The sequence below is a fragment of the Bos grunniens genome, chromosome 4 (genome assembly GCF_055505025.1).
Source record: "Bos grunniens cultivar Pamir isolate PY7600 chromosome 4, Bosgru_T2T1.0, whole genome shotgun sequence".
Lineage (NCBI taxonomy): Eukaryota > Metazoa > Chordata > Mammalia > Artiodactyla > Bovidae > Bos > Bos grunniens.
The window spans coordinates 71,804,351-71,829,641 of NC_141168.1; the positions used below are offsets into that span (position 1 = coordinate 71,804,351).

At 34.4% G+C, this 25,291-nt stretch overlaps 1 protein-coding gene across 9 annotated transcripts in view; it reads left to right on the forward strand.

Annotated features, from left to right (window-relative positions):
* The window catches only part of COG5 (component of oligomeric golgi complex 5), a 277,344-nt gene that overhangs the window by 103,243 nt on the left and 148,810 nt on the right, over positions 1 to 25,291 (forward strand). For all 9 annotated transcript variants that reach the window (XR_015162655.1, XM_086396849.1, XM_086396848.1 and 6 more), the window contains one exon: positions 16,800 to 16,930. Coding sequence is in view for 6 of the 9 variants with exons in the window: in XM_086396849.1 (XP_086252975.1) it covers positions 16,800 to 16,930 (131 nt within the window). In the remaining 3 variants the exon portion in view is untranslated. The remainder of the gene's footprint in view (positions 1 to 16,799; positions 16,931 to 25,291) is intronic.

The following is a 25,291-nucleotide window of genomic DNA, read 5'->3' on the forward strand; positions in this document are numbered from 1 at the left end:
AATAAAGAAACATGGTACATTCATATGTGGAATATTATTTGGCAGTAAAAAGAAATGAAGTACTGATACATGCTGCCTTGTGGATAAACCTTGAAAACATTATGCTTGGTAAAAGAAGCCAATCAGAAAAGACCAAATTATATCATTCTATTTATATGAAATATCCAGAATAGGAAAATCGATAAGAACAGAAAGTAGGTTGTTTTAGGTTGGGGCAAAGTGGGTTGGAGGGGAAGCAGAAATAGGAAGTGACTGATAATCGGCATGGAGTTTGTTTTTGGAGGTGATAACAATGTTCTAAAGTTAGACTGTGGTGATAATTATATAGCTCTGAATATGTAAATATTGGATATATAGTCTATATGTATTATATATACACACATATCGTTCACATGGGTGAATTTGATGGTATGTGACGTAAATCTCAATAAAAAGGAAAAACAAAATCAAAAATACCTGAGAGATTATTTTATAAAATCATCTGGAAACTATACCATTACTTGACTCATTGTTTGTTTTTTATTTCAAACTTTTCATTTTGTACTGGGTATAGCCAATTAATAATGTTGTTAATAATAGTTTCAGGTGAACAGTGAAGGGACTCAGCCATACATAAATATATATATACACTCACTCAACCTGAAGTTCCCCTCCCATCCAGGGTGCCATATAACATTGAGCAGAATTCCATGTGCTATACAGTAGGTCCTTAATGGTTATCCATTTTAAATCTTACTGTACTCATTCTTAAAGTGGATGAATCATTGAATCACTAGAATATTTTGGTTTTTGAATTTTCTTTACCTCTTATAATGGGTAACAACTTGTGTACATAGTTTATTTGATATGATCATGGTTTAATGTATCATCTAGTCACCCAGAATTTCCTGGGAGTATTGGAGGACTAATTCTAATAACTTTTGTAGTTAGAAACATTCTGCAGCTAAAGTGACTTAGCACACATGGCATGCGCATAGCAATATATTCTAGTACTTAGTATCTTTCATTGTTCCAGTTGGTTTTTTACGCATAATTGTTTGAATATTTTCTTGCAGTATGAAGCAGATGGACAAGAAACACTAGTGGTGGAATTGAGATCATGATCTCCATTTTATTTAGCAAAGTGTCTAATATCTGTGTTTTAAGCCTAAACAGTTTTCTGTTCCATTTTCCTAACTCCTTTTTACAAGCATAATTCATTCATTGTGAAAATTGTATTCAGTTGCTCAAGAGCTCTTAAACTAAGAATACGGGAACTTGCTGGTAATGGGCCAGTGAACATTGTGTAGAAGATTAAATGGCTCATCCTGCAGCTGCTCTGCTTGTGGAACCTTCGTTGACTTCAGTTCTCAATTAACTTGTTAGGTCTATAGCTTCAGGCCTAAATTGGGGCTTGATTAAAGATGGGAAAAAGTGAATATATTGGAGAGAAGATGTATTAGATGCCTAGGGTTACTCTAACAAATTACCACAAACCAAGTGACTTAAAACAACAAAAAATTATTCTCTCACAGTTCTGGAGGCTAAAAGTCTGAAATCAAGGCTATTTACATGACTCTGAAGATATTTCCTTACCTTTTCTAGTTTTTGGTTGGTGCTGTAAATCCTTTGTTTTACCTGGTTTATAAAATGTGTCATTCTCTTCTTTGCCTTTGTCTTTATGTGGCCTTCTTCCCTTGGTTTTAATGTGGCATTTTCCTTTCTGTGTGTCTGTGTCTAAATTCCCCTCATTTTAGGATTCCGGTCATTGAAGTGGAGCGTATCCTAATCCATTGTGACCTTGTCTTAACTTGATTACATCTACAGAGAACCTGTTTCTGAATAAGGTCACATTTATAGGTACTGTGGGCTAAGATTTTAACATGTCTTTTTGTGGGATATAATTCAGTCTATAATAGAATAATGCATTTTGTTTGAAAATATATTTAACTGTCAAGTTGTGAACTGATTTGTGGGCACAGTGTTTTCACAGGGAGTTAACATGAAGTGAATTAGATAAAGAGCATGAAAGACAAAAAAGAGAAGAAATTATCACCTTTGGGCCATTGTCAACTTTATTATATAGGAAAAGCCAAGCTGTAACACTGATCTCTTGTCTCCCCTGGTAGTGTGAACTTCTCCATTGCTCCCTACCCTCCTCCTCTCAAGTGGCCTATGTATATATAGCCTTGCTTTTAGAGAAAGATCTAGAAGTGTTTATGGTCATAATAGATGAAGTGCTTTAAGATAAGTCAGTCAGTCAGTCAGTCAGTTCAGTTCAGTCGCTCAGTCATATCCAACTGTTTGTGACCACATGGACAGCAGCACAACAGGCTTCCCTGTCCATCACCAACTCCCAGAGCTTGCTCAAACTCATTTCCATCAAGTTGGTGATGCCATACAACCATCTGATCTTCTGTCGTCCCCTTCTCCTCCTGCCTTCAATCTTTCCCAGCATTAGGGTCTTTTCCAGTGAGTCAGTTCTTCACATCAGGTATTGGAGCTTCAGCTTCAGCATCAGTCCTTCCAATGAATATTCAGGACTGGTTTCCTTTAGGGTTGACTGGTTTGATCTCCTTGCAGTCCAAGGGACTCTCAAGAGTCTTCTCCAACACCACAGTTCAAAAGCATCAATTCTTCGGCGCTCAGCTTTCTTCACAGTCCAACTCTCACATCCATACATGACCACAGGAAAAACCATAGCCTTGACTACACAGAATTTTGAGCATTACTTTACTAGCGTGTGAGATGAGTGCAATTGTGTGGTAGTCTGAGCATTCTTTGGCATTGCCTTTCTTTGGGATTGGAATGAAAACTGACCTTTTCCAGTCCTGTGGCCACTGCTGAGTTTTCCAAATGTGCTGGCATATTGAGTGCAGCACTTTCACAGCATCATCTTTCAGGATTTGGAACAGCTCAACTGGAATTCCATCACCTCCACTAGCTTTGTTTGTAGTGATGCTTTCTAAGGCCCACTTGACTTCACATTCCAGGATGTCTGGCTCTAGGTCAGTGATCACACCATCGTGATTATCTGGGTCTTGAAGGTCTTTTTTGTACAGTTCTTCTGTGTATTCTTGCCATCTCTTCTTAATATCTTCTGCTTCCGTTAGGTCCATACCATTTCTGTCCTTTATCGAGCCCATCTTTGCATGAAATGTTCCTTTGGTATCTCTGATTTTCTTGAAGAGATCCCTAGTCTTTCCCATTCTGTTGTTTTCCTCTATTTCTTTGCATTGATTGCTGAAGAAGGCTTTCTTATCTCTTCTTGCTATTCTTTGGAACTCTGCATTCAGGTGTTTATATCTTTCCTTTTGTCCTTTGCTTATTGCTTCTCTTCTTTTCACAGCTATTTGTAAGGCCTCCCCAGACAGCCATTTTGCTTTTTTGCATTTCTTTTCCATGGGAATGGTCTTGATCCCTGTCTCCTGTACAATATCACAAACCTCATTCCATAGTTCATCAGGCACTCTATCTATCAGATCTAGGCCCTTAAATCTATTTCTCACTTCCACTGTATAATCATAAGGGATTTGATTTAGGTCATACCTGAATGGTCTAGTGGTTTTCCCTACTTTGTTCAATTTAAGTCTGAATTTGGCAATAAGGAGTTCATGGTCTGAGCCACAGTCAGCTCCTGGTCTTGTTTTTGCTGACTGTATAGACCTTCTCCATCTTTGGCTGCAAAGAATATAATCAGTCTGATTTCGGTGTTGACCATCTGGTGATGTCCATGTATAGAGTCAAGTTACTGTACAGCAAACATTTAATCTTTTGGAGTGCCAGGGCCCTAGAGAAGTAGTACCTCTTATGTCCATAATTAGGAATTATATATTTATTTTTAGCTCTCTGGGGGAAAAAATCTTTTAACATGTAAGTTTATTTTTAAACTTTTTGGTTAAGTGAACTGCCTGGATTGTTGTTCTGTTTTGGAGTTTGTCAGCAAAACTATAATATAAGTGTTTTGAAGGTAGGATTAGTGTCTGTTTTCTATATATATGTAAGAAACTTACCACATAGAAATCATTTAGATGGCAGTTTGAGAGGAAAAAAAAATCAAAGTCGTACAGATAATTCTTCATGTCTTTCATAAGTAAGATGAAAATGGGAAATGATTATTTTGGTTGTTGAATAAACCCTTTAATTCTGTTTGATGTATTTCTGTTGCAGTTTTTTTTCTTTAAAAAAAAACAAACAAACCATAGCTTTATTATGATATAATTGATGTAAAATAACCAGAGCATCTTTTCATGTGCCTTTTGGCTATTTGTATCTTTTCTTTAGAGAACATTTCTCTCGGTCTTCTACCCATTTTTTTGATTGGATTGTATGTTTTTTTTTTTTCCTGATATTGAGTTGTATGAGCTGTTTGTGTATTTTAAATATTAAATCTTTGTCAGTTGCATTATTTGCAGATATTTTTCTCCCAGTCTGTAGGTTGTCTTTTTACTTTGTTTCCTTTGCTTTTATTGTTGTTGTTCAGTCAGCCAGTCATGTCAGACTCTTTGCAATCCCATGGACTACAACACGCCAGGCTTCCCTTTCCTCACTTTCTTCTGGAGTTTGCCCTTTGCTGTACAAAAGCTTTTAAGTTTGATTAAATCCTCTTTGTTTATTTTTGTGTTTATTTCTTTTGCCTTGGGGGACAGTTGTAAGAAAATATTGCTGTGATTTATGTCAAAGAATGTCTTGCCTATATTTTACATTCCCTTGTATAAGTTTTATAGTGTTATGTCTAACATTTATGTCTTTAAAACATTTTGGGTTTATTTTTGTATATTGTATGAGGGAATGTTCTAAGCTCATTGGTTTACATGTAGCTGTCGAGCATTGCTAACACCACTTGTTGAAGAGACTCTCTTCTCCATTGTATATTCTTGCTGCCTTTGTCATAGATTAATTAACTGTGGTTGTATTGGTTTACCTCTGCACTCTGTATTCTAGTCCATTGATCTATTGCGTCTGTTTTTGTACCAGTACCATACTGTTTGATTACTGTAGCTTTATAGTATAATCTAAAGTCTTGAAGGCTTTTGTCTCCCTTTGTTGTTTTTTCTTAGGATTGCTTTGGTAAGTCTGGGTATTCTGTGGTTCCATATACATGTTAGGATTATTTGTTCTAGTTCTATATAAAACATGTCCTGTCTTGGTATGGATTGCTTTAAATCTTTAGATTGCCTTGGGTAGTATGTCCCTTTTGACAGTATTGTTGGAATGCAAGAGTATGAGCTTTGAATTATCTTCAGTTTCGTTTATCAATGCTTAATAGTTTTTACAATATGGGTCTTCCACTTCCTTGTTGAAGTTTATTCCTAGGTTTTTTTTTTTCCCCACAATTTTATATGCATGTGTTTTTTAACTTTCACTTTCTGGTATTTCATTTTTAGTTCATAGAAGTGTACTGGATTCTGTATTTTAATCTTGTATTTTGCAACCTTGATGATTCATTTATTAGTTCTACTAGTTTTTCTGTGGAGATTCTGGGATTCTTTGTATACATTATTATGTCATTTGCCAAGAGTGACAGTTTTTCTTCTTCCTTTTCAATTTGAATTCCATTTTTGTTTTATTTTTCTTCTCTGATTGCTGTGGCTAGGACTTCTAATACTGTGTTGAATAGTAGCAGTGAGACATCTTTGTATTATTTGTGAGTTTAGCAGGAAGACTTTCAGCTTTTTACTGTTGAATATTATATTGGCGGTGGGTTTGTCATAAATGGTCTTTATTGTGTTGAGATATGGCCTCTCTCTTTCTACTTTGGTTAGCGTTTTGTCATGAATGGATGTTGATTTTTGTGAAATGCTTTTCCTGTATCTATTGAGATAATCATGTGGTTTTTGTCTCTTTTTTTGTTATTATTGTGTATCACATTGACTGATTTGCATAGTTGAGCCATTCTTGTGACCCTGGAATAAATACACTTTGATTATGTTGTGTGATCCTTTTTATGTATTGTTGGATTCAGTTTGCTAATATTTTATTGAGTTTTGCATCTGTATTCATCAAAGATACTGGCCTGTAATTTTATTTTTTTTGATAGTTTCTTTGGCTTTTTTATCAGGATGATGATGGCCTCAGTGACTTAATTTTTTGGAATAGTTTTGAGAAAGATAGTTACAAGTTCTTATTTATATGTTTCATAGAATTCTCCAATGAAGGCATCCAGTCCTAGACTTTTGTTTGCAGGGAGTTTGTTTACAGATTCCATTTCACTTTTAGTGATTGGTCTGTTCACATTATCTGTTTTCTTTGTGACCCTCTGTTGGCAGATGTTTCTAGAACCTTTTCCCTTCTAGGTTGTTCAGTTTATTGGCATGTAACTGCTCATAGTATTCTCTTATGATATTTTATATCTGTGGTGTCAGTTGATTTTTCTCCTCTTTCATTTCTTATTTTGTTATTTGGGTTCTCCCTTGGTGAGTCTAGCTAGAGATTTGTCATTTTTTTTTTTTTTTTTTAAACAGCTCTTGATTTTATTGATCATTTCTACTTTTTTCAACATTCATTTCTCTCTGCTCTTAATTATTTCCTTCCTTCTGCTGAGTTTGGACTTTGTTTTCTAATTCTCTGAAGTGATAGTTATTTGTCATTTTTCTTGTTTCTTGAGGAAGGCCTGTATCACTATGAACTTCCCTCTTAGAATTACTTTCAATGCATCCCATAGATTTTGTAAAGTTGTGTTTTCATTTTCATTTTTTTAAAGGTATTTTCTGGTTTATTCTTTGATTTCGTCATTGACCCATTGCTTCTTAGTAGTGTGTCATTTAGTCTCTGTGTGTTTGTTCTTTCTTCATTCCTCCCCTCCCCCGTGGTTGATTTCTAATTTCATACCTTTGTGATCAGAAAAGTTGGTTGAAATAATTTCTATCCTTTTAAATTTGTTGAGGCTTGCTTTGTGACCATGTGTGTGATCTATCCTAAAGAATGTTTTATTCATCCCTAAGAAGACTGTATATTCTCCTTTTGTTTTTGGATGTTGTGTCCTGAACACATCAATGAAATATAGCATATCTGTGTCATTTAGAACCTCTGTTGCCTTATTGATTTTCTGTCTGTATGTCCATTGATGTCAGTGGACTGTTAGTCTCCTGCTGTTATTGTATTATTGTTGGTCTTTCCCTTTATGTTTGTTAGTATTTGCCTTATAAATTTAGGTGCTCTGTATTGGGTGTATATATGTCAAGAAGTATAATGTATCCTTACTTGTCTGTCTTTATAGCCTTTGTTTTAAAGTTTGTTTTGTCTGATAAGAGTATTGCTATTCCTGTTTTCATTTTGTTTCCATTTTCTAGTTTAAGGCAGTAAACAATTGCATTGTTGAGAATTTTTTCCCCTAATAATAAATCTTTTTCTAAGAATACCTTTAATATTAAATTTCTTCCAACTCCACTTTAGTTGAATCCCAGAGATTTCAGTGTTGATTTTCCATTTTCATGTAGTTAAATATTTAAAGAAAATTTCCTCTGAGAGCCTTTGGGGTCCCTTGAATATTTGGAAGTGTGTTGTTCAATTTCAAAATGTTTGGGAAATTTATAGGTATTTTTCTATTACTGATTCTTAGTTTGATTCTATTATGATCAATTGAGTGTATGATTTCAATTCTCTTAAATTTAAAATGTTTGTTTTGTGACCTAGGACATGCTTTGTTTTGATTAATGTTCCACCTGTAGTTGAACAGAATGTATATTCTGTTTTTATTGGGTGGAATGCTCTGTTGATGTTATTAGATTCGCCTGTTATATGGTGGTCATTTTTCTGCTCCTTGTTGATTTTATCTAGTGCTTCTCAGTTGTTGAGGGAGAGGTATTGACTCTTACCTCTGGTTAGATACTGACTGGAAGATAGGCAGTAAATATAACACCTGAAATACCTTTCTGGAAGGGGAAAAAAAAGGTTCGTTTTCTAAATCCTTGTTTTAAAATTCCAATACCGTATCAAAATGCACCATGGTTAGAAAGTCAGTGGAAGGGAAAAGGAAAAAAAAAAAGACTATGTCCAAAGGAAAGATAATACACTGTCTTATTTATATGTTTAGGCCCTGAGCAATTTTTGGGTGCTAGCTGAAAAAAGGGGTAAGACTTTGGAAGGGAAAAACCCATCCCCATTTTAATAGTAGGGTTTTCCTCCTCCCTAAAGTGAGAGCCAGAACAAAAATAAGGCATTTGATAATAAATTTTCCTGAAGCTTTGAAGAACAAGAAAGATCAGCGTGCCCTGAGAAGTGCTTTGGACTAAAAGTATAAAGATTTCACCCAAAGGGTTTTACTTAAGTGTGAGGCTTATTTTGTGCATAGTTCAAGCAGTAGAATTCATTGAGGATCTGTTAGAAACATGTATAATTTCACATTTATGTTTTTTGGTGGGTTTTTTTTTTGAGAGGGGCATAATACCAAACTTTAGATTATGTGTCTCAAGGCCTTTTCCCCTTCATTTTAAAAAGAAAAAAAGAGATTAGTAACTAAGACACCATTTATGAAAATGTTATCACTATTTACATGTTTTTGGTGGTTTACAAAGCATTCCTAATGCATATTATCTCATTCGATCCATACAACCCTGTGAGATTTGTAACACGGGTTCTTTATTCTTTAATTTTGGAATCTCTAAAAGGTTAAGTGATTCTTTCCTCAGGTCATAAAATTGGGTAGAATAAAATTTAGATATTCTCATTCCTAATTAGCCTTCTTTCTGTGATACTGTGCCTTTGAAAGGATATATCTGTTTTCTTGAATAGAATTGACTTTACTTAAAGTATATTTTATTTATACTTTATATTTTATAGATTTTATATGTACTCCAGTGATCATGTGTTATACTATTTAATTTTACATAAGAATAAATTTCAGAGATTATTAGAAAGGTTTAATAAATTTTCAGACATTGACTTCATCCTGAATTTTCTCTTCCATGAATTTGTTTTTAGATATCCTTTGATTATTTGCCCATAGATAACTATGACTTCTTATATGTTTTTACCTTTATGTTTTGATTTCAAATTATTTTTATTCTTTTTCTGATTTTATTTTTATATTAGAAAAAGTTAGAAAATGTATATGTTAGTATTTGTGAAGTTTCTCTTGTAATTTGTTTCGTTCAATAATTACTTTCCCCTATGGTAGAAACAGATGTTTTAAATTATTAAAATTTTTTTCTATGGTTGGTGTTATGTATTGTGAGATAACTTTTTAAAAATACATTTTCCAATCTGTTTAGTTGTATTTTGGTTATTATATATTAAAATCTTATACCTTTTAAACACCATGTTATTTTGTTGTCTGTTCTGTCAGTTTTACTTTTATGCAAATGCCACATTACTTTTGAAAAATTTTGCTTTATAATTTCAATTATATTTTCATATATTCAGATATTTCATATTTTGATATAGTTATGTTTCAGTTATTTCACACATTATTGAAATCACTGTGTATGTATTAAACATTTTTCTTGAAAAGAATTTTTCTTGTAGACCTGTTTTGTCATCAGATTCATGATGTAAACTTAAATATGATTAAAATATGTCAAATATAAACAAACCAATGAAAATCAATGTGTGTATGTAGATGTCATTGTTGAAGTTTAGTTGGAGTTTTTGACCTTTTTCTCTTACTTTATGTCTTTTCTAAGATTTCTTTATTGAAAGTTTTTTTTTTTACTGAGGAGGGAGGGACTTTTAAAACAATCCTATCTTAGACTTAGCCATTTGTAACAAGTAAAAAACTAGTATTCTGTGATGAAGATGATGATGTTGTTTTTATTATGATGATGGTGATGATACCTTCAATAATTGGACAGTAGATCTCATTATTGATTGGACAAGTTAATTTTATCAATATTGTAACCCTGAAGCATCCATATTGTTCAGTGTTTTGTGATGGTTGTTTGTTTTGTCTTAATTTAAATTTGTTATTGAGCTCAGTATTCTCTAGGAACTGTGTTTTTAGCAGAACAGGTTAAAATGTAATTGTTGTAATGAATGCTGGTCTTATAATACTATTTATTTTAATTTAAAGATAAACTTTTTGTTGAATCGAGTCTACAATGACAGCTTTCCTCTCCAGAGTATTATTCATCAATGTGCTGGATAACTCTATATAAATCATAGCCTTAGATGTTGCTATTTGCTTTTGTAAAAGACAGGCTTTAATCTGAAATTTCTAAGTAATCAGGGCTCTGCAAAAAAATCTAATACAGAGCTTTTTAGATAATATAATTGAATGACTGTGTTCTGGAAATGGTGTTAGGAAGTAATATATAAATAAATAAAGAAACATGTTGCCAACAGTCTGGGAACATATTTATAGCAAATATGATAGGCAAACAGTGAATATTATTATATAATTAATACACGGTGATGTAATATAAAAAGATAGGGAGTAAAAATTACATAGACATTCCCCAAAGAAAATACAGATAGTAAAAGTTACTCAGCCTTATCATTTAGAAATTCATGTGAGACCATCAATAAGAACCTTCTAGCAGCATATGAAATACTCAATACAGTGGTAATATCCAGTACATGATTAAGTAACTCCCATAGATTATTGGGAGAATGTTTGAAGTAGTACAGTCATTTTGAAAAGTAGTTTAATAATTTTTATCAACCAGCTTAAAATTGTTACTTTGATCCATTAATTCTTTTTCGTTTCTCAAGGAAATAATTATAGATATTTAAAGTTTTTGTATGTATTTATTATAAATAATTATTACATTTAGGCAGATGACTAAGTAATTTTTGATCATTTGTTTGATGAAATATTGGGCAGTTGTCAAGAGCTGATATTTATAAGTATTACCATATTATGGGTGAATGTTTATAACATTGTTAATAAAGAAGACATTGTAAATAAATATAATTACAGATAAAAACAGGAACACAATAACTTGTGGGTGGTTTAAAAAGTAGGGTAAGAATTTAAAGGAATATAGTAGACCTTTTATTTTAAGCACAAACAAGATTTTAAGTATTTTAGGAACATCTGAAGGTTGCTTGAAATTTCTCTGAGGCACTTATCTGCGTTGTGCTCTTTGCAAAGTTGGTGTGTAGGAGGGAGTCACTTTCATCAGTGTAGCCAGCTGCCCAGTCCCTGTATGTCAGTTTTTGCTTTTTCTGCTCTTTTTTACATAAATATCCGGGGGGGAGGAAATATGCTATTTTAATGCTGCTTGAGAATTTGAGGATTCATAAATTTCTCAGACATATTCATGTATATTCCAATAATCCACTTGGCAGTTGTGGCCTCTGTGCTCTGGGGTTATATAATTTCCCCCTTTTGAAATAGTTTCCTGATTTTCAAAAATTCTTTCAAAAGCATGATATTTTTAAAGGAAAAGAAAACCTTTTATTCAGTTATCAGTTAAGTATTCTAGCATCAAACTCTTCTTCATGAGACAGTATATTCTGTTTTTCTTGCAGTGTCTCATATGCCATTAATCCCTTTTAGAATTTGAATTTATCTCTAGAAGTTCAATTTGTGCCTTACTTTATTACACGTGTTTTTACTAATGTGTTTAATCTTTTCTGTTTTGAACACATGAAATACAGTTATAACTCTTGTAAGTTCTTGTTTATTGTACTGTAATCTGTGCCATTGGTTCATGTATTTTAATATTCAATAGAAAAATGTAAAAATGCAAAAAACACTTAACATGTATAAAATACAAATACTACCTAACAAGTTTGTTTTAGAATATTATAAGCGTGTTGTATCACCTCTCTCTGTAACTTTGCAAAATGTCATTGTTTGTATGTGTATATAGTATATTGTTTAATCATACATGTTTTACTATAAATTACCTCTGGCTGTGTGTATTCTTCTAAAATGTCTTCTTCTTCCTTAATATTATGTTATTGAGAGACACATTGACGTGTATATTTGTCATTGGTTTTACTCTTCTGTAGTAGTATTTTGAAAGAATGCTTTTGTTTGTTCTCCAGTTGATTTCAGTTATACACCTTATCTGAGTATATATACATTATTTCCATTTCAGTTATACATGTTTGTTTTGTTTTTGACAGTGCTGTTATGAACATTCTTGTACATATCTTCCAATGTACAAATCTAAGAACTTCTCTGAGTTATATGGAATGAGCTTCAGTTCAGTTCAGTCGCTCAGTTGTGTCCAACTCTTTGCGACCCGATGAATCGCAGCACGCCAGGCCTCCCTGTCCATCAACAACTCCCGGAGTTCACTCAGACTCACGTCCATCGAGTCAGCGATGCCATCCAGCCATCTCATCCTCTGTCGTCCCCTTCTCTTCCTGCCCCCAATCCCTCCCAGCATCAGAGTCTTTTCCAATGAGTCAACTCTTCACATGAGGTGGACAAAGTACTGGAGTTTCAGCTTCAGCATCATTCCCTCCAAAGAAATCCCAGGGCTGATCTCCTTCAGAATGGACTGGTTGGATCTCCTTGCAATCCAAGGGACTCTCCAGAGTCTTCTCCAACACCACAGTTCAAAAGCATCAATTTTTTGGCTCTCAGCCTTCTTCACAGTCCAACTCTCACATCCATACATGACCACTGGAAAAACCATAGCCTTAACTAGACGGACCTTTGTTGGCAAAGTAATGTCTCTGCCTTTGAATATGCTATCTAGGTTGGTCATAACTTTTCTTCCAAAGAGTAAGCTTCTTTTAATTTCATGGCTGCAATCACCATCTGCAGTGATTTTGGAGCCCAAAAAAATAAAGTCTGACACTGTTTCCACTGTTTCCCCATCTATTTCCCATGAAGTGATGGGACCAGATGCCATGATCTTCGTTTTCTGAATGTTGAGCTTTAAGCCAACTTTTTCACTCTCCACTTTCACTTTCATCAAGAGGCTTTTTATTTAGTTCCTCTTCACTTCCTGCCATAAGGGTGGTGTCATCTGCATATCTGAGGTTATTGATATTTCTCCCGGCAATCCTGATTCCTGGTTGTGCTTCTTCAAGCCCAGCGTGTCTGATGATGTACTCTGCATAGAAGTTAAATAAGCAGGGTGACAATATACAGCCTTGACGAACTCCTTTTCCTATTTGGAACCAGTCTGTTGTTCCATGTCCAGTTCTAACTGTTGCTTCCTGACCTCCATATAGGTTTCTCAAGAGACAGATCAAGTGGTCTGGTATTCCCATCTCTTTCAGAATTGTCCACAGTTTATTGTGATCCACCCAGTCAAAGGCTTTGGCATAGTCAATAAAGCAGAAATAGATGTTTTTCTGGAACTCTCTTGCTTTTTCCATGATCCAGCGGATGTTGGCAATTTGATCTCTGGTTCCTCTGCCTTTTCTAAAACCAGCTTGAGCATCTGGAATTTCACGGTTCACGTATTGCTGAAGCCTGGCTTGGAGAATTTTGAGCATCACTTTACTAGTGTGTGAGATGAGTGCAATTGTGTGGTCGTTTGAGCATTCTTTGGCATTGCCTTTCTTTGGTATTGGAATGAAAACTGACCTTTTCCAGTCCTGTGGCCACTGCTGGGTTTTCCAAATTTGAATGAGCTTAGGAATGGTAGGTTTTAGTAATGGGGTATTCATATGGAATCTTACTAGCTTATCCTGGTTGATTTCTGAAGTGTTTTTATCTTATTTACAATGTTTCTTTTTATATGTATATATACACACACATGTATATATATATACACATATATACATGCATGTGCACATTTATTTATATGTATGTATATATTTATTTTTACAGTTAACATAGTAGAAAATGTCTTTTTGTCTAAATTATTCACTTTTTTCTTCTTTTTAAATATTACTTATTTTAGAAACTGAATCATTAATTTAGAGGATACAAATTTTTTTATTAACTAGCCATCTTTTTTAAAGTTCTGTTTTTCTTGACTTACCATGTACTCTTCCCATGTTTTATTTGTTAAGAAAGTTATACATGTGTAACATACTCAAATAGTTCTACAGAACTTATTGTTAAAAATAGCAATTGCTTGTCTTGTTTCTGCCCCATTTACTCTCCCCTGGAGGCCACCATTTTCAGCATTTTTGCTGATTTTTCGGTATTTACCTCCATAGGTCTAAATCACCTGCTTTTATTTCTAGTTCTTAATTTTTATCTTCTTTGACTTCTCACTTTGAAACATGAAAATTTAGCTTCCTTTATTTCTTCCAGCTTCCAGCACTATCCAAACCTCACATGTGTACTCTTCCCTCATCTCTTTTATCCCAAATAAATAATATGGTGCTAACATTATTAGGAAAAGTAAATGCATAGCTGAGTTATTTAGCAAACTATAATTTCTCTTCTTTTTGTTTTCTTTTAAACAGAGAAGGATGCTAGTAAAAGAAGAAGCAGTAAGAATTTTGAAATCTTAGATTTGTATTGCAAATTTGTATTGCAGAGGAGGATTTGTGGAAGGAGATAATACTAGTCACTAAAGAAGCCATAGATTCCATAAATGGGAGTGGATCAAGATGAGTAAGAATGACTACCCATCAAAAAGTACCTCATTGTGTTTTGATTTCCATTTCTCTAATAATTAGTGATGTTGAAGCATCTTTTCATGTGCTTGTTGGCCATCTGTATGTCTTCTTTAGAGAAACATCGATTTAGGTATTCTGCTAATTTTTTGATTGGTTTGCATGTTTTTATAGTACTGAGTTGTTTGAACTGTTTATGTATTCTGGATATTAATACCTTGTTGGTTATTGTTTCCAAATATTTTCTCCTGGTCTGTAGGTTGTCTTTTCATTTATTGACGGTCCCTTTTCTGGACAAAGCTTGCAAGTTTGATTAGATCCCCTTTGTTTATTTTTGCTTCTATTTATTTTGCCTTGGGAGACTGATCTAATGTCAAAGAACATCTTCCTTGTGTCCTCTCCTAGAAGTTTTATGTTGTCATGTCTTACATTTAGGTTTTTAAGCCATTTTTAGTTTGTTTTCACATATGTTAGCGAATGTTCTGGTTTCATTCTTTTACATGTAACTGTCCAGTTTCCCCAGCATCACTTATTGAAGGGACTATCTTTTCTCCATTGTACATTTTTCTTTCTTGTTGTAGGGTGATTGACCATAAGTGCGTGGTTTTATTTCTGGGCTACCTATCCTGTTCTACTGATCAATGTGTCTGTTTTATACCAGTACTATACTGGGCTTCCCAGGTGGCTCAATGGTTAAGAGTTCTCCTGCCAGTGCAGGTGACACAAGAGACAAGGGTTTGCTCCCTAGGTTGGGAAGATCCCCTAGAGAAGGAAATAGCAGCCCCCTCCAGTATTATTGCCTGGAAAATTCCATGGATAGAGGAGCCTGGTGGGCTACAGTACATGGGGTTGCAAGTGTTGAACACGAATGAGCAGGCATGCATACATAAACTGTTTCAGTTACTATGACCTTGTAGTATAGTCTGAAGTCAGAGAGTATGATTCCTCCAGCTCCATTCTTCTTTCTTAAGATTGTTTGGTATTCAGGGTCTTCTGTGTTTACATACAAATTAAAAATTTTTTGTTCTAGTTCTGTGAAAAATGCCATTGGTGATTTCATAGAGATCGCATTGAACCTGTATTTTGCCTTGGGTAGTATAGTTTCTTTAACAGTATTGATTTTTCCAATTCAAGGATACGGTATATCTTTCCATCTGTTTGTATTGTCTTCAATTTATTTTACCAGCATCATACAGTTTTTGGAGTTTAGATCTTTTGAGTCCTTAGGTAGATTTATTCCTAGGTATTTTATTCTTTTTGGTGCCGTGGTAAATGGGATTGTTTCCTTATTTCCTCTTTTGATAGTTCATCGTTGATTAATACAGATTTTTGTATGTTAATTTTGTATCCTGAAACTTTACCAAAATCATTGATAACCTCTTGTAGTTTTCTGGTAGCATCTTCAGAGTTTTCTATGTATAGTATCATGTCATTGGCAGACAGTGACATTTTTACTTCTTCCTTTCCAATTTGGGTTCCTTTTATTTTTCTTCTCTGATTGATATGGATAGGACCTCCAAACTATATTAAATAAAAGTCCTACTCATTTTTTTGATACATATGTTGGGTCATTCAGTTGAATCTTTTTCTTTAATTAGATTTTCTCAATTTAAGTAAACATGGAGTTGAGTAGTATCATTTCTTTTCTGCTAAAATTACTAGTCTTATCATTTTCTTACTAAAGAGAGGATAAATATGTTAAATCCAAGTAGATCACTTTCGTTTTCTCACATATATTCTTTGTACATAAAATGACTCAACAGAGATTAGTATTAAGTGGCTAGAAAGGTAGTTCTGGCTTTCTATTCCACACTTATTAAGGTTTAATTGTTAAGTGTGAGTAGTGGTCTCATATTTCAAAATTTGGCATTTTAGCACATTTTATGTATTTTAAATCTTTTCCATGTTACTTTTTTGTTAAAATTTATTAAACTTAGCATGAAAGTGAAAAGTGTTAGTTGTCCAGTTGTGTCCAACTCTTTGTGACCCCATGGACTGTAGCCCACCTCTGTCCAAGGAATTCTCCAGGCAAGAAAACTGGAGTGGGTAGCCATTCCCTGTCATGCAACTTGAGAAATTTCAAAGTTCATCAGGATATTTATTTATAGTAATTTGGCACAGTTTTTTTGTAACCTGTTGATATTACTTTGAATTTATAATAATCATAATTTAATTCTTGCTTTATCAATTCTATAATATTTGAAACATTTTCCTCCAGAGTAAAGTTCTCATTAGGTAGGGAATGTTTGGGTAATTCTGTTTCTTAAAATACAGATTTTGAAATGGAATAGTGTTCAACAGCAAGTTTTTAACATTTTGAAGAAGTTAGACATGATGTTTTGATACCTTTATATTTATTCAGTATTGAAATATTTAAATGTGTATATTTTTTTAAATAGATTATCTTTCTCAAGGAATAGACCTTTCTGGAATAGAAGTGATAGAAAATGATCTACTTTTTGTTGCAAGAGCTCGACTTGAAGTGGAAAATCAAGCTAAGCGCCTACTGGAGCAGGGTGTGGAGACTCAGGTAATAAAAATAATATTACTTTTTTAATGTGAAAAATGTCATAATATAGATGAACATTTGATTTTGTGTTTAAAATAATGTATGTCCTTATTACTGAGGAACTATGTCTATGATTTTAATTCAAGAGTAGGCATAATGTAAGTACAAGAAAAATTTTAAAAGTATGTTTATTTAATTCTACTTAAAATAGATTCTAAGATGTCTAATGTGTACTATATATAATATGAAATGTATTTTAAATATCATATGTATATGTAGATAGATGGTTAATAGATGCTGAGTAGGCTTCCTTTGTCCAAGTCACTGGTACTCATTTAAGCTTTTCAATGACCCAGTTAGGATGGTATGACTGCTATTTCCATTTTACAAATGGGGAAACTGAAAGCTTGATAATTGGTCAAAGGTTATACATCTAGTAAACGGTTTAGTTTGCCACTCTTAATAATCACGGTGCCATAAATTTTTTTAGAAATTTCTCAAGATTTCTCCTAAGATACCATTTTCCTGATGCTTAATTTTCTGAATTAGAACAGCCTAATGGTATTGATGTAGTAGAATCAGCAAATTAAATATAAATCTCAGTTCTGTATTTGCATTGCACCCAGATAGTTGCTCCATTTGTATTGGACCCAAATTTTTAATTCATATTCTTTAAACCAAAAGTTTTATTTTGAAAAATAAAATTTCATTTTCCACATTTGTATTGGACAGAAATAATTTTATAAATACTCAGTTCTTCAGTCTCAAAATCAGGAAGTATTTGATTTCTGATTCTTAGCTGTTGTAGTTATAAATAACTGAATGTCAGTTATGTTTAAATGAACTTTTAAAGTTGATTATCATGTATATATAATGAAAAGTGAACAAATCATAGACACACATGTAGAATGAAATACTTCAAAGTGAGCACACTTGTGAAATCAAAACACCGGTCAAAATATGGGACATTACCAGCACTCCTGGTGTCTCTTCACTCTGACTCACAATCACTACTCTCTCCTTTCCCACAGATAACTTTGATTCTAACTTCTAACCTGGAGTTTAGTTTTATCTGCCACCAATTATGTGTTAACTCTTGGTCTCACTATGGAGATAAAATGCTCATACTGTTGAAAAATACTTGTCTACATCAAATAAGAGAGGATACCTCATTCTTAAAGAAATATTCAAGGAATTCCAAGTCAGTTTTGAATTAACATGAATATTTCTATAGAAAATTGGTGCTGGCCCAGCTCATGTAGTTACAAGAAAGGAATTAAGAATTTTTGTATTCCTCTAATGTTCGTAATATCACTACATCAGAGATTAAACCTTTATTTATATGTACTGTTTAATATTTTTTACCTGTGAAGTTTTTATTGCTATGTATATATGTATATGTATGCATGTCTTTGATTTATACAATTCTTAATATTTTACTGTATTTTAGAGTCATGGAAATGAAAACCAAAATGGTAGAAAGGAAATAGTATCACAGTTTGTAGAACTCAAATACTATTTTTAATAGAGATGGGGGAAATGATTATCATTTAAAGACTAATTTGTTTTATTACATTCTCATATATTTAAAATGGGAAAATATTTTCTAGGATAGTAGTTCCTAAGCAAACTCTATTTTATGTATGTTGTTACTTTATGTCCATTTTAATAATTGTCAAATATGACTTTACTTCAGTTTTTAAATCACATTGAAATTAAACTAATCAACTTTTAAGAAATTAATATTCCTTAAATATTGGTAGTGTTATATATGCAGATTTATGAAGTTAACCAAAAGATTATTTAAGTGGGTAAGTATTGTTTAGCCAATTGCCTATATCTAAATTATGAGGATAAAGAAGAAAAAATTTTTAAATGTTGTGCATCTATATGGGTAGATGTGGAATGATCTGCATGGAACTAAAGAACTATAATTTTGTTGTATGTTTCAGTGTGATTTGAAGGAAAATAGATTCTGCTTAGTGGATGGGAATATTGTCTCTTTGTTAAGGCTATGCTGTGTAGTCTCTCAGTCATATCCAACTCTTTGCAACTCCGTGGACTGTAGCCCTCCAGGCTCCTCTGTCCATGGGGATCCTCCAGGCAAGAATACTGGAGTGGGTTGCCATGCCCTCTTCTAGGGGATCTTTCCAACCTAGGGATCAAACCCAGGTCTCCTGCATAGCAAGCAGGTTCTTTACCATCTGAGCCACCAGTTATGTTATTGATTGCTGACATTAACCATTAATATTTTTAAATTCATTTTTCTTGTTAAACTCCATAGATATAAAGTAACCTTCTGAGTATAATTTGGCCTTCTCCATAATTTTCCTAAAGGGAGAAAATGTACTGTCTTGCCAGTATTAGCATTCTGGTTCATTTCACAATTTTTACAACATTGCTGCTGCTGAATCGCTTCAGTCGTGTCCGACTCTGTGCGACCCCAGAGACGGCAGCCCACCAGGCTCCCCCGTCCCTGGGATTCTCCAGGCAAGAACACTGGAGTGGGTTGCCATTTCCTTCTGCAATGCGTGAAAGTGAAGTCGCTCAGTCATGTCTGAAACTTTAACGACCCCATGGACTGTAGCCTACGGGCTCCTCCGTCCATGGGATTTTCCAGGCAAGAGTATTGGAGTGGGGTGCCATTGCCTTCTCCGTTTTACAACATTCCTCATGTGTAAATTGATATTTGTATTTATAGCATTATTTATGTCTGAATTTAGTCATGTGTGTCTATCTCCCTCAGACCTGGGTCCTCTGGGTTATTTTCACACAGTCAGGTTTCTGGCTTAGCAGGATGAGATTATACCCTTATCAGTAACGGTGTCTCTGAGATAATGTTCTCAGGAACCAGGATGTCTTAGCAGAAAGTGCTTGTGTTTTGGAGCCTCTTTCCTTTTCCTGCAGCACATCAGAGGTGTCCTGCAGCTGTCCCAGCAGGCAGTATAGGAATTCAGGGTGAAACTAACCTTTATTGAATGCTCCTTCTCTGCCAGGCTTTGTGTTAGTCACTTTACATTTGTTATCTCAACCACAGTAACAATTATGTGAGGAAGATATAATTATCCACTTTTTAAGTTAAGGAAACAAAGGCCTGGAAAGGTTAGGAAATTAACTGCAGATGAGTTAGCTATCAAGTAGTAGAGTCATGGTCTGGGGTCGCTGCTTTTCCTCTTTCTTCAGTAGGACCAAGCAGTTTATTCTAATTATGTTAAATAATTGCATTTTAAATCATCTGACAATTTGTGAAGCAATTTATATAAAAACAGTAATTTTTATAGTGTTAAAGTTTCTTTGGGAAGCCTCCATGGAATGACTAATCTAAACCAACTCCTCAGAATTTTTGTTTTTCTCTGGCCAACTCTCTTTTTTCCATTTTCTGAAATGACTATTTTAGACTCTCCACTTTCCGTCAACCTTCCCCTCTCACCCCACACACCAACTAAGGCAGATGCTTTTAATTTCTACTTCACAGAGGTGCCTCTCTATATCCCATTTTTTGGATCCCATTTTCTTGGGAAACATATCTCCTTCATATTTCTGTCTCTCATGTCTTTGTTCTTTTACTCTATTTCTTCTCATCAGCATTTAATTATACTCCTTTTATGCCACTCTTCTCTGTATTCTCTGTTTTTCAGTCTCACAAGCTTTCTTTAGTTTTCCACATGTGCATTTTCCTTCCTCCTCTAGGGATTTCGAGTTCTTTTTATGCCTGGAACACTCTTTCTACTTCCCATTAAAACAGAAGCTGCAGGTTATATATATTGGGTTCTCAAAATATATTTTCCCATTTATAAGAAATCATTGAAATAGTTAAGTTTATTGTTAATATTTATTACAAACATAGACTAAAATAACTATAGCATTTTAATATTGATGTAATACTGCATTCCTGAACTGTAACTTAGTTTATGGGCTCATAACCTGAATCAAGGTATTCAGTAAACATGTGTCATTACTTGCATTTAATAATCAACTTCTGACATTAATTTGATTCCTCAGAAAAGTTAGTTATCTTCTTTTATTGAGTATATAGTTGGTGGCCATCATTTTTAATATCAATTAACTGTAAAACTTAAATTTACTAAAAGAAAATTAGGGTAATTTATTTCTGTAGCATTCTTTGTCTGAAACCAAAATTTTTAAAATAAATGCAGGTAACCTCTTTTTGATCATTACTGTTTTTCCCTATTTAATTGCTTAATTGTTCTGTATTCATTTGTCGGTTTTTATAGCTTTGTAGTGTTACAAAGTCTCTACTATAGTATTACAAAATGTTTGTCTTGGAAGACATAAACTAAATAATTATTTAGATACTAAGGAACTGTGTTTTCTTCTTATAGTACAAAACTGTAAGTAAACTGGTGACCTCACAAACTCATGCTATTTCTATATGGAAAAGATTTGTAGTGATACCACTGCCACATTCTTTCTGCAGTGTTTAGGATTGATGACCCAGAGTACTTCTTCTGGTGAAGCATACCATTATCACCACATAAGAAAGAACATTCTTCAGTTTGACAGGCAGTTTTTGTTCCAAATATGGAGCTAGGTAAATGACCATCTGCCGCTGCTCCTTGACTCCTGTTTCTCTTTTTTACTGATCCTGAAAATCTTCCGTTGAAAGAAGCCAGACAAAGAAGAAGAGAACCTTATGGTATTTTCAGGATTGCAACAGACTCCATTACCTCAAGCTGTAACTAGCTTTCAAAATAGGTGACAGAGATTTTGATCTGGATGAGTTCCTACATCACCATAGATACCAGGCCCCCACACTGAAATGATGACATTTTAATTAGAAAGATGGCTTTAGCTTGTGAATTACAAGCTTTTACGGTAAACAAGTACAGGGCTTTCTAGAGGTTCTAGGATGGAAGGGGATCATGTGCTTACTTATCTTTAAGATTATCAGGAAGAAAGTCTCTCAGCTCTATGCCAGGCTGGAATCTCCCCTGTGGTAATTGTTGCCAGTACTAGGTGGTAAACATCCACAATCTGCCTTTTCCCTGAGTCAGAAAGTCTCCTTGGTCAGGTCCACACAAAGTACTGGTGCTTATCATTTGTCAGCTAAAAATACCATGACAGCATGATCCAGACAAAATCTCTCTAAGAGGACAATGTGGAATTGAAGTTCACTAAATAAATGTCTACATAGCATACAGTAACTGATAATGATGTTATGAACCCTTTTAACTTACATTGTTAAAGATTCTGAATTGTTTCCAGCACAGCTGTTGCTGCTGCCTAGTCGCTTCAGTTGTGTCCAACTCTGTGCGACCCCATGGACTGTAGCCTGCCAGGGTCCTCTGTCCATGGAATTCTCTAGGCAGAGTACTAAAGTGGGCTGTCATGCCCTTCTCCAGGGGCTCTTCCAACCCAGGGATCAAACCCACGTCTCACACATTGCAGGCGGATTCTTTACCATCTGAGCCATCAGAGAATCCCAAGAAGGCTGGAGTGGGTAGCCTATCCCTTCTCCAGGGAATTTTCCCAACTCAGGAATCGAACCAGAGTTTCCTGCATTGAAGGTGGATTCTTTACCAGCTGAGTTACCAGGGAAGCCCCTTCCAGCACAGAGAGGGTACCACTTCAGATGTATTGTGTTGAAGGTTTATGGAAGTTAAGCATTTTTCTAAGCTACAAAAGAAACTTTTTGGCAAAGTTGAACTCATTGATTACTTTCGTAATTAGTTATGGGAGTTCAGTTTGCAACAGGTTTTTTTTTTTTTTTTTATAATTCTTTTCTTCTCTGTGTGCCCAATAAACACCATAGTTGACTCAGTGTCAGTTGAGTCAAGTTGAATACCTGCTTTAAGAGGGCTAGCTTTCCTACTGTTAGTTGCTGGTTTCCTGGCTGGTCACATGAATTCTAGAACAGATCTCATTATTTGAATTTATAGGAACTCCTTTTGTATCTTTGGTCCCAATGTTTTTGCTGTTTACTAAATATAAAGTTCCAGTAATTTTTCAAAAATGTATGAAGCATTTTTCTTGACACACAATAAACAATTTGAGGAAACGGGCAAGATGGATGAAGGGGGCCAAAATCTTCTAGTTATAAAATAAACAAGTCATGAGGATATAATGTACAGCATGGTCCTATGGTTAATAGTGTGTTGAATATTTGGAAGTTGCTAAGATCTTAAATGGTGAGATCTTGTGGTGAGATCTTTCTCACCACAAGAAAAAGCATTTTTGTAACTATGTATGGTAACATGTTAACTAGACTTATTGTGGTAATCATTTTGCAATACACACAAGTATCAAATTATGTTATATACATGAGACTAATATAATGTATGTCAGTTATATATCAAACTTAAAAATATATAAAAGATGATTACAGTAAGAGCTCCTCAAGTTACACAGATCCAAAGATTTCATTTATTTTCTTTATTTTACCAGCCACAATGGATAATTTGCCACCCACTCTCAAATGTTTGCTCCTATCACTGTAAGCTCTCCTTAAGTTTTAAACTGATCATCTAAATGTTTTCCCTAAAGCTTAATAAATCTTGTTTAGTGTATATTTGCTATTTTATCCTTAAATTTGAGCGGACACTAACTTGAACTCTTAACTTTCTAAATCAAGGGTTGGTGAAACTACCATCTTTGTATTGTCAAGTGCTAATTCTTACATTTTTGTATGGTTGGGGGAAAAAAATGAAAGAAAAATATACAGCAGCGACCATATGTGGCCTGTGTGGCTGCCAAAACATGAACTGTTTGGTGTCTTGTCCTTTAAGGACCCTAAGCATGTGCTGATCCCTGCTTTAAATGATTGTATTATCTTCATGCTGGGTGCTTTATCATGTTCTGTCCTTACATCCTTTCTTCCAGCTCTGGTTCCTCTTTTTTTATGCTAAATGTAAAGTAGTAGTATTTTTCTTATTTTTATATTTTTCAGTCATGATCTTTTCTTATTCTTTGATATAATCTCTTGTCATGAACAACCCACAGTAACGTTGGTTGCTTTGTTATTTTACTGCTATTTTGCAGTGTAGATTCACATCTAACTAACTGCTTTCAGCCTTAAATTAAGGTCTTTTGGTGTTACTGCTTTCCATAGTTTTTCAGTTCACTGAACTGTGAATAATTTTTTTCAATAACTGCGTGAATTTTTATTGTATTTCATACAGAGTTCTGTCGCTACTCTTTGCTTAAAATTTGGTAATCACTCTTTATGTGTAATTGTCAATTCTTCAAAAATTCAGAATTTTTGTATTTGGATAACTTTTATTTTACTCAATTTAAACAATCTTATGCTGACTTTTTATTAGAGTAGTAAATACTAAAGTTTTTATTTTGTAGTTTGGAAACTACAAAGAACCAGAACCAGATAACCATTTTGCATCACTGTGGATTAATTTGCACTGTCCATAGTTTTATACAATTGGAGGCATACAGTGTGTTCTTTCTTGTGTCCGATTCTATCCATTCAATATTATTATTTTGACATTGATTCCTGTTGTGTATATTGGTAGTTTTGTATTATTTTTGTTGCTAATTAAAATTGCATTGTATTTAAGATCATGGCATCTGGTACCATCACTTCATGGGAAATAGATGGGGAAACAGTGGAAACAGTGAAAGCCTTTATTTTTGGGGGCTCGAAAATCACTGCAGATGGTGATTGCAGCCATGAAATTAAAAGACGCTTACTCCTTTGGAAAGTTAGAACCAACCTAGATAGCATATTCAAAAGCAGAGACATTTCTTTGCCAAAAAAGGTCTGTCTAGTCAAGGCTATGGTTTTTCCAGTGGTCATGTATGGATGTGAGAGTTGGATTGTGAAGAAGGCTGAGCGCCGAAGAATTGATGCTTTTGAACTGTGGTGTTGGAGAAGACTCTTGAGAATCCCTTGGACTGCAAGGAAATCCAGCCAGTTCATTCTAAAGGAGATCAGTCCTGGGTGTTCTTTGGAAGGATGGATGCTAAAGCTGAAACTCCCAATACTTTGGCCACCTCATGTGAAGAGTTGACTCACTGGAAAAGACCCTGATGCTGAGAGGGATTGGGGGCAGGAGGAGAAGGGGATGACAGAGGATGAGATGGCTGGATGGCATCACCGACTCGATGGACGTGAATCTGGGTGAACTCCGGGAGTTGGTGATGGACAGGGAGGCCTGGCTTGCTGCGATTCATGGGGTCGTGAAGAATTGGACACGACTGAGCGACTGAAGTGAACTGAACTGAACTGAATTTATCTATTCACTTACTAACAGGCATTGGGTTATTTCTAGTTCAGGGCTACTGCAAACAAGTGGCCATGTATAGTCAGGTGCCTGTCTCTGTGTCAGCATGTTTCCTTTTCCTTGAGTAAATGTCTAAGGCAAAAAATGGTTGGGTTTTTGCAAGGAATGATATGTTTACTTTCTATAG